The sequence below is a fragment of the Salvelinus fontinalis genome, chromosome 26, assembly GCF_029448725.1.
Source record: "Salvelinus fontinalis isolate EN_2023a chromosome 26, ASM2944872v1, whole genome shotgun sequence".
NCBI classification, from domain to species: Eukaryota; Metazoa; Chordata; class Actinopteri; order Salmoniformes; family Salmonidae; genus Salvelinus; species Salvelinus fontinalis.
The window spans coordinates 38,028,568-38,043,254 of record NC_074690.1 but is presented as its reverse complement, the minus strand read 5'-3'; the positions used below and the strand labels follow the sequence as shown (position 1 = coordinate 38,043,254).

The window sequence follows — 14,687 nt, the reverse complement described above, 5'->3', positions numbered from 1 at the left end:
CACAGTCACAGCCTCTCACTAATCAAACACAGCACTGAACACATTTCCATCAACTGTGTGTCTTGGGTGAGGGGTTGTGCATGTTGGGTGGGCGCTTTGTGTATGTGCATGTGTGCGTGCCCGTGTGTGCGTGCGTGTTTGCGCCTCTGTGTGTAAGCAATGTGAATAATGTGAACAATTCTCATGTGTCACAGCTGCTTCAGCCTGTGTTCCCTCCCTGTTTCCGGGGAGCCTGGGAAACTGCTGGACACGTATGTCCTACTACTCCACACTGTACGATATGATGCAAAAAACATACTGTACCAAGGAATATAACACAATAGCCTTTTTGTGACAGACATCAAGGTCAGACTTACCTGTCTTGAGGTCCAGGTGGAGTTTGTCTGTGTTGGAGTTGAAAGGTCGCGACAGGTCCAGTTCTATCTGGAAGGTCTGGCCACGTCGGATGATGAGCGCGTTGCCATGGTAACGGTCGGTGTGATGCTCCATGCGGTTCTGACCCGTTTTAGAGCTCAGTAGATCCACCGAGTGCACTGACAACATCAACTCTGAGAGAGAGAGAGAGAGAGAGAGAGAGAGAGAGAGAGAGAGAGAGAGAGAGAGAGAGAGAGAGAGAGAGAGAGAGAGAATATGAGAGAATGAGAAATTGAAAAAGTTAATGCAATGGTCATTGCTTATAGGTAGGGCCAGGATTTTTTCCCATCTACATGGGCTTAGCATTATGAACTAATTAACTTGACTGAGACTTTACCTTCCAGCTCATTGTCTCCAGTGTGGGGCTGAGGGGGCTCAGGAAGCGGGGCCGGTTTCACCACTTCGTCCTTGACAACTGTATCTGTGATGTCGTACAAGCTGCTCTGGCGTGGCCAGCAGCAGCATATCTTCTGAAAACCCTGGAGACAGCCCCCCTGCTCCTTAGACTCCACCTCCTCCTGGTTGGTTGCCTCTACTATGGTCAGGGCATTGCCATGGAAACGGCCCCGATCAGAACCGCTCGCTGTCAATCGTTCTCCTGGCATTCTGAAAGGGATGCTACAAAAGATAAAGTTAGAGATGAGATAGTAAGATTGAGATTGTAAGAAACCGTAAGATTGGTCATGCAAACAGTCATAAATAAATAATAATGATGCATAACGAGGAGTGCCCAGTTCAATCTATGAAATAACATCAAATGAAGATGCAAAAGCATGTCAACAATTCAATGTGAGAGAGGTTAAGTGCACACATATCAGCCGGACAACACAGCGCACAATTGTCTACTGAGAAAGACTGTTAACATTACTACTCCTTTAGTTCAGCCTGCATTTCCCCAATGTAAACCTCTCTTCTGCATGTTCTCTCTGCTTACATATCTTCTCCACCTCTTTTCCTCCCTCCATTCCTGAAACCAGCTTGTTTTCTTCTTAAACTTTTCCAACAATTACACCATTCTTGACTCACACTCTTTACAGCAGCCTGCTGTTCCCAAATTCCCCAAACACCCCAACATTCCTCTTGACTGATACCTGACCCTATAGCCCCACCCAGCCACAGATGTGTGTGTAATCTCCAGATATGATGGGGACCATTTATCATATTGTCATGACAATGCAAAATGCTTCATTAGTCAGTTAGTCTAGTTCATCTGTTTATACCACCATTCATCGAACTGCAAGGTTAAAAGAACCATGAGACTATGAAACTCTGGATCCAGGCTACAAATCTAAACATAATGGGGGTTCAAAGGTCAAATGTCAAAGGTCAGGAGAGGTAAAAACAACAGCATGAGGCATGTTTACAAGAAGACCAAGATAAGTTTCCAACCGTGGTCTCCATCTGTACTGTTTATTCCGTCTGTGTCTAAACAAAAAAGCCACTTTGGCTCAGGCCTGGGTTATCTCCCAGGACCCAAACAATGAAGTCTCTGTGGAGCCAGTTTGGTCTAATGAATCCCTTTTATAAAACACTCACTGCCCTAATGAGCCATAAGCCCTGCACATAGTTAGGAGAAATTAAAGCGGAGTTGTAAACAATTATGTTTACTTTTATGATTTGCATTGGTAAGACAGAACAGCTGCCTCCGGTAAGACAAGTGGTGGCAGTCTGTGTCTATTTGTCAATAACAGCTGGTGCGCAAAATCAAATATTAGTCTTGAGGTTTTGCTCACCTGAGGTAGAGTATCTCATGATAGCCTGTAGACCACACTATTTACCAAGAGAGTTTTCTTCTAAGACCGCACTCAACAAGCTGTTTAAAGCCATAAGCATACAAGAAAATGCTCATCCAGAGGCGGTGCTCCTAGTGGCCGGGGACTTTAATGCAGGGAAACTTAAATCCGTTTTACCTCATTTCCACCATCATGTCACATGTGCAACCAGAGGGGGAAAAAAACTCTAGACCACCTTTACTCCACACACAGACACGCATACAAAGCCCTCCCTCGCCCTCCATTTGGCAAATCTGACCATAATTATATCCTCCTGATTCCTGCTTACAAGGAACAACTAAAGCAGGAAGTACCAGTGACTCACTCAATATGGAAGTGGTCAGATGACGCAGATGCTAAGCTACAGGACTGTTTGGCTAGCACATACTGGAATATGTTCTGGGAGTCATTCGATGGCATTGAGGAGTACACCACATCAGTCACCGGCTTCATTAATAAGTGCATCGATGACGTTGTCCCCCACAGTGACCGTACGTACATACCCAAACCAGAAGCCATGTGTAGGGGCCGTTTTGGCCTGTTTATGTGATGTAACGTTTGGAAAGTTGTTATGGACAGCTCTCTCCTGTGCCAGTGGCTTTTCGTAGGGAATCGCCACCACCATGGATTACAGGCAACATCCACACTGAGCTAAAGGCTAGAGCTGATGCTTTCAGGGCGCGGGAATCTAACCCGGATGCTTATAAGAAATCCCGCTAGGCCCTCAGACGAACCATCAAACCAAATACTGGACTAAGATTGAATCCTACTGCACCGGCTCTGACGCTCGTCGGATGTTGCAGAGCTTGCAAACTATTACGGACTATAAAGGGGAGCCCAGCCGCGAGCTGCCCAGTGAAGCAAGCCTACCAGACGAGCTAAATGACTTCTATGCGCGCTTTGAGACAAGCAACACTGAAGCATGGATGACCGCACCAGCTGTTCCGAATGACTGTGTGATCATGCCACCGTAGCTGATGTGAGTAAGACCTTTAACCAGGCCAACCTTCACAAGGCCACAGGGCCAGACGGATTACCAGGATGTGTACTTTGAGCATGCGCTGACCAACTGGCAAGTGTCTTCAATGACATTTTCAACATGTCCCTGGCCAAGTCTGTAATATCTACATGTTTCAAGCAGACCAACATAGTCCCTGTGCCCAAGAACACCAAGGTAACCTGCCTAAATGGGGCTACCGAGTGGCGCAATGGTCAAAGGCACTGCATCTCAGTGCCAGAGGCGTCACTACAGACACACTGGTTCGAATCCAGGCTGTATCACAACCGGCCATGATTGGGAGATCCATAGGGCGGTGCACTGGCCATTGACGACATTGGCCCACCGTCGTCCGGGTTTGGCCGGTGTAGACTGTCATTGTAAATAAGAATTTGTTCTTAAGTGACTTGCCAAGTTAAATAAAGGTTAAATTCACATCTGTAGCCATGAAGTGCTCACATGAACACTATCATCACAGACCCACTCCACAGACCCACTCCAATTTGCATACCGCCCCAACAGATCCACAGATGACGGAGTCTCTATTACACTCAACACTGCCCTTTCCCACTTTGACAAAAGGAACCTAAGTGAGAATGCTGGTCATTGACTACAGCTCAGCGTTCAACACCATAGGGCCCACAAGGCTCATCACTAAGCTAAGGACCATTGGACTAAACACCTGCACCTGGATCCTGGACTGCCTGATGGGCCGCCCCCAGGTGGTAAGGGTAGGCAACAACACATCTGCCACGCTGATCCTCAACACAGGGCCCCCTCAGGGGTGCATGCTTAGTCCCCTCCTGTAATCCCTGTTCACCCATGACTGCATTGCCAAGCACGACTCCAACACCATCAATCCGTTTTCCGATGACATAACGGTGGTAGGCCTGATCACCGACGACCTCCTATAGGGAGGAGGTCAGAGACGTTGTAGTGTGGTGCTAGGACCTCAACCTCTACCTCAACATGATCAAAACAAAGGAGATGATTGTGGACTACAGAAAAAGGAGGACCGAGCATGCCCCCATTCTCATTGATGGGGCTGTAGTGGAGCAGGTTGAGAGCTTCTCAACAAACTATCATGGTCCAAAAACACCAAGACAGTTGTGAAGACGGCAACGCCTATTCCCCCTAAGGAGACTGAAAAGATTTGGCATGTGTCCTCAGATCCTCAAAAAGTTCTACAGCTGCACCATCGAGAGCATCCTGACTGGTTGCATCATCACCTGGTATAGCAACAGCTCGGCCTCTGACCACAAGGCACTACAGAGGGTAGTGAGTACGGCCCAGTACATCACTGGGGCCAAGCTCCCTGCCATTCAGGGCCTATATACCAGGCGGTGTCAGACGAAGACTCCAGCCACCCTAGTCATAGACTACTCTCTCTGCTAACGCATGGCAAGAATGCCAAGTCTAGGTCCAGAGACTTCTTAATCTCCCCCCAAGCCATAAGACTACTGAACAGCTAATCAATTGGCTACCCGGACTATTTGCATTGACCCCCACTTTTTTTACACGGCTGCTACTCGCTGTTTTTTATCTATGCATAGTCACTTTACCCCTACATACATGTACAGTACCAGTCAAAAGTTTGAACACACCTACTAATTGTTCTTTATTTTTACTATTTTCTACATTGTAGAATGATAGTGAAGACATGACAACTATGAAATAACACATATTGAATCATATAGTAACCAAAAAAGTGGTAAACAAGTCTAAACATATTTTACATTTGAGATTCTTCAAAGTAGTCACCCTTTGACTTGATGACAGCTTTGCACACTCTTGGCATTCTCTCGACTAACCTGTACCCCCACACATCAACTCGTTACTGGTACCCCCTGTATATAGTCTCGTTATTCTTATTATATTGTTGCTCTTTTATTTTCTACTTTAGTTTATTTAGTAAATATTTTTCTTAACTGCATTGTTGGTTAAGGGCTTGTAAGTAAACATTTCAGGGCAAGGTCTACTCCTGTTGTATTCGGCACATGAAACAAATAACATTTGATTTGACGATTTTATTGGCATATTTACAACCAAGCTGTTCAATCTAATTTCAGCTAAGTCATGCCTTCTATGAATTCCTTCTGCTTTTAACTTCTTATGGCTGCAGGGGCAGTATTGAGTAGCTTGGATGAAAGGTGCACAGAGGTGCCCAGAGTAAACGGCCTGCACCTCAGTCATAGTTGCTAATATATGCATATTATTATTAGTATTGGATAGGAAACACTCTGAAGTTTCTAAAACCGTTTGAATTATATCTGTGAGTATAACAGAACTCATATGGCAGGCAAAAACCTGAGAAAAAATCCAAACAGGAAGTGGAAATTCTGAGGCTGGTCGATTTTCAGCCAAGATCCTATTGAAATCACAGCGAGATATGGATGAGTTTGCACTTCCTACGGCTTCCACTAGATGTCAACAGTCTGTAGAACCTTGTCTGATGCCTCTACTGTGAAGGGGGGCCGAATGAGAGGGGAATTAGTCAGGTCTGCCATGACCTGACCATGCTTTCACCATGCGCGTTCACATGAGAGGGAGCTCTGTTCCATCGCTCATCTGAAGTCAATGTAATTCTCCGGTTGGAACGTTATTCAAGATTTATGTTAAAAACATTCTAAAGATTGATTCAATACATTGTTTGACATGTTTCTACGGACTGTTACGGAACTTTAGGACATTTCGTCAGCTTTTAGTAAACGCGCTTCCTGACGTTGGATTTGTTTACCAAACACGCTAACGAAAATAGCTATTTGGACATAAATGATGGACATTACCGAACCAAACAAACATTTCTTGTGGAAGTGGAAGTCCTGGGAGTGCATTCCGACGAAGATCAGCAAAGATAAGTGAAGATTTATAATGCTTTTTATGAGTTTTGTTGACTGCACAATTTGACGGGTAACTGTATGGCTTGCTTTTGTGGCTGAACGCTGTTTTCAGATGATTGAATATTGTGTTTTGCCGTAAAGCTTTTTGAAATCTGACACAGCGGTTGCATTAAGAACAAGTGTATCTTTAATTCTATGTAAAACATGTATCTTTCATCAAAGTTTATGATGAGTATTTCTGTTATTTGACGTGGCTCTCTGTAATTTCTCCGGATATTTTGGAGGCATTTCTGAACATGGCGTCAATGTAAACTGAGGTTTTTGGATATAAATATGAACTTAATCGAACAAGACATATATGTATTGTGTAACATGAAGTCCTATGAGTGTCATCTGATGAAGATCATCAAAGATTAGTGATTAATTTTATCTCTATTTGTGCTTTTTGTGACTCCTCTCTTTGGCTGGAAAAATGGCAGAATTTTTCTGTGAGTTGGTGGTGACCTAACATAATCGTTTGTGGTGCTTTCCCTGAAAAGCCTCTTTGAAATCGGACACTTTGGTGGGATTAACAACAAGATTACCTTTAACCTCTTGACGCTAGGGGTCAGATTTTTAAATTTTTCTTTTTAAATAACGTTCCCAAGGTAAACGGACTATTTCTCAGGTCCAGATCGTAGAATATGCATATAATTTACAGATTAGGATAGAAAACACTCCAAGGTTTCCAAAACTGTCCAAATATTGTCTGTGAGTATAACAAAACTGATTCTGCAGGCGAAAATCTGAGAAAATCTAACCCGGAAGTGATTTTTTTTTTTTATCTGTGTTTCCTGACCTGTCTTTCTTCCATTTAAAGGGGTATCAACCAGATTCCTTTTCCAATTGCTTCCTCAGGCTGTGACCAGGCTTTAGACATAGTTTCATAGTTTCATAGTTTCATGAGTGAGATTTTTCAAAAGTAGTCAGGTGTCCTCTGAATAGTTCCTGTGCGCGAGAGGGTAGCTCTCCATTTTCTTTTTTTTTTATTATCGATTATGTTTGTTAAAAACAACTTGAGGATTGATTATAAAAAACATTTGACATGTTTCTACGACCATTACGGATACCTTTTGGAATTTTCGTCGAACGGAACGAGGCTTTGGTTTTCTGAACATAACGCGCAACCCAAATGGCGTTTTTTTGTTATAAAAGTAATATTTATCGAACAAAAATAACATTTGTTGTGTAACTTTGAGTCTCGTGAGTGCAAACATCCGAAGATTATCAAAGGTAAGCAATTCATTTGATTGCTTTTCTGACTTTCGTGACCAAGCTAACCAAGCTAATATAAGGCTAACTGTTCTAGCATTGATTGATACACTCACAAAAGCTTCGATTGCTTTCGTTGCAAAGCATATTTTCAAAATCTGACACGATAGGTGGATTAACAACAAGCTAAGCTGTGTTTTGGTATATTTCACTTGTGATTGCATGACTATAAATATTTTTTGTAATATTTTGCGCCCTGCAATTCAGCGGTTGTTTAGGAAAATGATCCCGTAAAAGGGATCCGTAGCACAGAGAAGTTAAAATGGTATAAGATACATGTATGTTTGAGGAATTTTAATTATGAGATTTCTGTTGTTTGAATTTGGCGCCCTGCAATTTCACTGGCTGTTGTCACATCATCCCGTTAGCGGGATTGCAGCCATATGACCAGGTCTTTCACACAATTAAACAAAAAAGAGGATTCTACTTGAGGCTATTGAGATGCATCATCTCTATCACGCTAACCCGGATGCTTATAAGAGTAGATTTATGTAAAGGCCAGGGTTGGGCTCAATTCTCTATCACTCTAACCCTGATGCTTATAAGAGTAGATTTATGTAAAGGCCAGGGTCGGGCTCAATTCTCTATCACTCTAACCCTGATGCTTATAAGAGTAGATGTATGTAAAGGCCAGGGTCGGGCTCAATTCTCTATCACTCTAACCCTGATGCTTATAAGAGTAGATATATGTAGAGGCCAGGGTTGGGCTCAATTCTCTATCACTCTAACCCTGATGCTTATAAGAGTAGATGTATGTAGAGGCCAGGGTTGGGCTCAATTCTCTATCACTCTAACCCTATTGCTTATGTAACAGTATAACTTTACGTCGTCCCCTCGCCCCGACACGGGCGCGAACCAGGGAACCTCTGCACACATCAACAATGGTTGCCCACGAAGCATCGTTACCCATCGCTCCACAAAGGCCGCGGCTCTTGCAGAGCAAGGGGCAACCCTACTTAATGTCTCAGAGCAAGTGACGTAACTGATTGAAATGCTACTAGCGCGCACCCGCTAACTAGCTAGCCATTTCACATCCGTTACACTCACCCCCCTTTCAACCTCCTCCTTTTCCGCAGCAACCAGTGATCCGGGTCACGGCACCAATGTAACAGTATAACTTTACGTCGTCCCCTCGCCCCGACACGGGCGCGAACCAGGGAACCTCTGCACACATCAACAACGGTTGCCCACGAAGCATCGTTACCCATCGCTCCACAAAGGCCGCGGCTCTTGCAGAGCAAGGGGCAACCCTACTTAATGTCTCAGAGCAAGTGACGTAACTGATTGAAATGCTACTAGCGCGCACCCGCTAACTAGCTAGCCATTTCACATCCGTTACACTTATAAGAGTAGATGTATGTAGAGGCCAGGGTTGGGCTCAATTTGAATAAAACAAAAATGACAATTCAATAATTAAAAAAGGGCATTTATTTTCAATGACTTCTCAATAAACTGAAAAGTAAAATCTATTTATTTCAAAAGTTTTACCATTTCTGAATGTTAAGTTCAAATCACTTCCTGAATATATTGACTTCACTTCGAATTGAGCCCAAGTCTGGTAGAGGCTAGTTAAAAGGTTTCACAAACCTTTTGATAATAACAACTGGTAAGATAGTTCTGTGACAGCTCAGAGGGAGGAAAGAGAACAGCTGGGTGAAGAAGAGGGGTGTTTTGTACATGGTGGGTTTAGCAACTACAGCACTGTGTGTGTGTGTGTGCGTGCATGCGTGCGTGCATGCGTGCGTGCGTGCGTGTGATTTAGAAACTTGTCAGTCCATATGCTGGTCCAATGATGATAAACCTGTGTGCCTCTCCTGGTTTCTCTCCTGCCAAGTCAATTTGTTTTGGCAGGTAGCACCATGCAAGCACCGTTGGAATGCACATGGGCTACTGAGATAAGAGCCTTTAATTCAATGCAGTTTCCCAACAACAACACCCACACTTTAAATGCAATAGGTTGAAGGCTGCTTCACCAACACACATATAAAAAGGCACTCAAATTGATGCCAGATGTAGAAAACACCCACTATCAGCATTTGTTTGCAAATTAAATGGCATACAACATGCAACATATAGTACGGCTGGGCAATATATCAAATAAATTAGATTCATTTGGATTCATGTTTTTGCGCGATATTCAAAATGCCTGTATCACAAGAATCAACGTTTTGTTATTTTTCGTTTTTATGAGCGTTTATGTCCGCTTGTTCTCGTTGTATTTTTGGTCTCGTCTCCTTCGCTCCTCTGTGCTATGTGCACCTTTCCATTTACACCAGAGATCTGTCTCCGTCCTAATAATGGGAGTCGTTGTCCCAAAGGCAGGAAGGCAGGCGACAAGCTTAGGCCCAAAATATTCCCATTGAAACGCATTGGCCTTTTTTTGGACAGATTTGAGCAAGAGTGAAACCTCTCACCATGCCTCTTTCTATGTGGTTTACACACAAACCAAGCCCTTTCCTGTCAACAAAGTTGAGAGATCACATCTTCCTCTCTGACAAGCGGTTTGAACTCGTCAAACAGAATTGGCCATATGGACACCAAAACACATTGAGACATTATTTTACTGTCATTTTTATGTCTCAACTACTCAAATTGAGCACAGTGCAGACACTTGTAAAACAAGAGTATCAATGAACATCGATTCTGGAAAATCAATGCTCAGTTTGTTGTGCGCGACATTGTGATATCACGTTCCGCTAGCAGTATTTCAGCATAAAGACTGTAATACTAGCTGTCTAGTCTTTTTTTAGTTGTGTTTTATAAATGTGCAATAAGCATAAAACACAATTATATAAGGAGTTGGCAACTCGTTCTCATTCTGAGAAATAAGGTAGGCCACTTGATTTCAAGAAGTGGACAGGCTAACATGCTTTCAAACAGTTGGAGGCAGACTGAAGGGTGTGTTCATTGCAATTCCACTGTTAAACCTTGTTAGCTAGCACATAGATCCAAGTTGGCTAAACTTAAAATATAAAGATTAGCTTGGCTAATCACTACCACGTGGGCTTGAGAGATTGTTGAGACCTGTGTTCATTTTCTATAGCCTAATACCTGCTCCAAGAAGTTTGTCATTATTAGTGAATGTGCATTATGCAAGGTTCTAGTTAAATTTGTTTAAAAAAAGGGAATTTTCATAGACAGACTTGAAGGTCAGATCAGTGATTATTGCACAAAAAAAGCAGGTTAAACTATTTTGATAAACTCATTCAATTAGTAGTGGATCGTATGGTTGTGGAAGGCTTATATTTAGCCTAGGTATAACTTCACAAGCCCTGAGTTCATTAGATTATTGCTGACTGTTTGATTGTGGAAGGCTTATATTTAGCCTAGGTATAACTTCACAAGCCCTAAATACATTAGATTAGTATTTTACCTTTAATTATACAAAAATCGAGATATATATTGTGAATCGCCCAGAATATTGAAAAAAATCGAGATAGGGCTGGGTGATATGGCCTAAAAAAGTAGCTTATCCCCTCTTATTTGATAGAAAAGGTCCTTAGACCACATTACCTTTATTTAACTAGGCAAGTCAGTTAAGAACAAATTCTTATTTACAATGACGGCCTACCAAAAGGCAAAAGGCCTCCTGCGGGGACGGGGATTAAAAAGAAAAAAGAAATACAATATAAATATAGGACAAAACACACATCACAACAAGAGAAACAACACAACACTACATAAAGAGAGACCTAAGACAACAACACAGCATGGTAGCAACACAACATCACAACAACATGGTAGCAACGCAACATGGTAGCAGCACAAAACATGGTACAAACATTATTGGGCACAGACAACAGCACAAAGTGCAAGAAGTTAGAGACAACAATACATCACACAAAGCAACCACAACTGTCAGTAAGAGTGTCCATGATTGAGTCTTTGAATTAAGAGATTGAGACGAAACTGTCCAGTTTGAGTGTTTGTTGCAGCTCGTTCCAGTTGCTAGCTGCAGCGAACTGAAAAGAGGAGCAACCCAGGGATGTGTGTGCTTTGGGGGTACAAATGTGTGTGTCATAGGTGAAAGGGTACAACATTAAATATATAACTTGCCTATTCATTTATTTTTTGGTGCTAATTTTGATCTTGCCCTTTATTCAACTATTCAACTCACCTACAAGTCTCTGAATGGAGTTAGGTGTGTGGGAGTGAGGGTGGGGGTGTGTGCCTCTTTGGGTCTCCGGGACCAGGATTGAGAAGCACTGCCTTTGAACAATGTACACTGAAATTGTAAATAATGAAATGTCTAATAATAACTTGAAAAATGAATTATGTGGAGGCCAGGTCATCTGATGCAGCACTCCATCACTCTCCTTCTTGGTCAAATAGCCCTTACACAGCCTGGAGGTGTGTTGGGTCATTGTCCTGTTGAAAAACAAACGATAGTCCCACTAAGCGCTAACCAGATGGGATGGTGTATCGCTGCAGAATGCTGTGGTAGCCATGATCGTTAAGTGGTCTTGAACTCTACATAAATCATTCAATCAAATGTATTTATAAAGTCCTTTTTACATCAGCCGATGTCACAAAGTGCTACACAGAAACCCAGCCTAAAACCCCAAACAGGAAGCAATGCAGATGTCGAAGCACGGTGGCTAGGAAAAACTCCCTAGAAAGGCAGGAACCTGGGAAGAAACATAGAGAGGAACCAGCCTGAGGGGTGGCCAGTCCTCTTCTGGCTGTGCCTGGGTGGAGATTATAACAGTACATGGTCAAGATGTTCAAACGTTCATAGATGACCAGCAGGGTCAAATAATAATAATCACAGTAGTTGTCAAGGGTGCAACAGGTCAGCACCTCAGGATTAAATGTCAGTTGGCTTTTCATAGCCGAGCATTCAGAGTTAGAGACAGCAGGTGCGGTAGAGAGAGAGAGTCGAAAACAGCAGGTCCGGGACAAGGTAGCACGTCCGGTGAACAGGTCAGGGTTCCATAGCCGCAGGCAGAACAGTTGAAACTGAATCAGGCCTCCAGTTTCACCAGTAAAGCGCCATCACACCTCCTCCTCCATGCTTCATGGTGGGAAACACATATGCGGAGATCATCTGTTCACCTACTTCGCATCTCACAAAAACACGGCGGTTGGAACCAATAATTTCAAATTTGGACTCATCAGACCAAAGGACAGATTTCCACCGGTCTAATGTCCATTGCTCATGTTTCTTGGCCCAAGCAAGTATCTTCTTCTTATTGGTGTCCTTTAGTATTGGTTTCTTTGCAGCAATTTGACCACGAAGGCCTAATTCACACAGTCTCCTCTGAACAGTTGATGTTGATGTGTCTGTTACTTGAACTCTGTGAAGCATTTATTTGGGCTGAAATTTTGGAGGTGTAGTTAACTCTAAGGAGCTAATCCTCTGCAGCAGAGGTAACTCTGGGTCTTCCTTTCCTGTGGTGGTCCTCATGAGAGCCATTTTCATTGATGGTTTTTGCAACCGCACTTGAAAAACTTTTAAAGTACTTGAAATTTTCCGGATTGACTGACCTTCATGTCTTAAGGTAATGAGACATGTTTCTCTTTGCTTATTTGACTTTTCTTGCCAGAATATGGACTTCGTCTCTTACCAAATAGGGCTATCTTCTGTGTACCACTCCTACCTTGTCACAACACAGCTGATTGCCTCAAACGCATTATGAAGGAAAGAAATTATACAAATTAACTTTTAACAAGGCACACCTGTTAATTGAAATGCATTCCAGGTGACTACCTCATGAAGCTGGTTGAGAGAAAGCCAAGAATGGGCAAAGCTGTCACCAAGGCAAAGGGTGGCTACTTTGAAGAATCTCAAATATAAAATAAATGTTTTGATTTGTTTAACACTTTTTTGGTTACTACATGATTCCATATGTGTTATTTCATAGTTTTGATGTCTTCACTATTATTCTACAATGTAGAAAATAGTTTAAAAAATAAAGAGAAACCCTTGAATGAGTAGGTGTCTCCAAACATTTGACTGGTACTGTATGTGTGTATATGTAAGAAAGGCAAAAAATGCCTCATATTTCCATTGGTTGTCGCACAACATTATGTGAGGGAACAGGAAAACCTTTCTGGAGGGAGAGAAAATGTGTTCCATGTTTTTATCAGCATGGTGTCTAAAATATTTATGTGGAAAGGTGTTTGCAATTGAGAATCTCTCACTTTATGAGCAGAGCCTGGTACCACTGGAGCCAATAACACCCATCACCCTGTGTGTGTGTGTGTGTGTGTGTGTGTGTGTGTGTGTGTGTGTGTGCGTGTGCGTGTGCGTGTGCGTGTGCGTGTGCGTGTGTGTGTGTGTGAAAGAGAGAGAGAGAGAGAGAGAGAGAGAGAGAGAGCAATTCAGTGTTCAGTAATTCAATGGCCGAATGAAACGTTATATTGCTCAGTCAGCTGAGCTAATAACTATCTACCATTTAAAAGTGCCTGGTATTTTGATTTATCCATTGGCTACATAAGCACTTTCCTCTGCCTGCCTCTCATGCCAAGTTTATAAGCTACATGTGGTGGATGCAGGCTTCTAGTTGCAAGCTTTCAGCCTATAGGCTACCCACTTGCGAAAGTTCTTTACTTGAGTAGCCTACCACAGTGTAACTAATTGTCAAGAGTTGTAAGAATGAAATGAACAATTTCTTACTTTGTGTTGAGTGATGGCTTCTTTATTCAACAAAAAAGTTTGAGTGACTTTTTAAAGTTTCTAATATATATCCGTTCGTGTATTATCAGCTTTAAAAGTTTCAGCTCATGCCAGTTCTTCTCTCTAACAGACGCTTCTTGGATAAGGTTTAGCCTATGCTCCTCTTGAGGAACGCAAACGGGACTTGACTTGACACACCCTCTGCCTCAGACAGTTCCACCCTGCCCCTCTCACCATTATGGTATCAAATAAACCATAGCCCCCTATCAAGGACATCCTGTGTGGAGCGTCAAGGCACTGCAGCAGACAGCATACATAGCAAACCCGCAGGTTACGCAATAACAGGCGCGTTCGTTTCTGATACAGAAAGGCAGTGGAAACCAAGCAGGCACATTTTTTGGTGGCAACCCTCTTGATGGCAGAGAGAAACGTGTACATTTTAAAGTTAATTTGCAATTTTAGAAATTTTGCCATGCAGCAGAGAGAAAATGTAGCAATTTTATAACAATTTTCATGCAATTCTACTAATTTTACCATGGGGTGGAGAGAAATTAAAGGGCAATTCCGCCACTTTTCAGCTTCATATTCATCATCTTCAGCACCAAACCAAGGTCTACATAGGTGAAAACAGTGCGTTTCTCTATCTGTGGTTAAACAATTAAGGTCCTAAAAAAAATGCTTCTCTGTGACATCACATGGATCCATGTTTTTTTTCTTGGCAAACATTTCAGTGG

The 14,687-nt window shown here is 42.6% G+C and overlaps 1 protein-coding gene across 2 annotated transcripts in view; it reads right to left on the bottom strand.

The window, feature by feature from the left end:
• Nucleotides 1–14,252, bottom strand: part of LOC129824271 (protein-glutamine gamma-glutamyltransferase K-like) — a 50,666-nt gene extending 36,414 nt beyond the window's left edge. For both annotated transcript variants that reach the window (XR_008754730.1, XM_055883798.1), the window contains exons 1-3: nucleotides 13,954–14,252; nucleotides 752–1,032; nucleotides 357–548 (exon numbers count right to left, since the gene is read on the bottom strand). Coding sequence is in view for 1 of the 2 variants with exons in the window: in XM_055883798.1 (XP_055739773.1) it covers nucleotides 357–548; nucleotides 752–1,019 (460 nt within the window). In the remaining variant the exon portion in view is untranslated. The remainder of the gene's footprint in view (nucleotides 1–356; nucleotides 549–751; nucleotides 1,033–13,953) is intronic.
• Nucleotides 14,253–14,687: the final 435 nt, after the last annotated feature.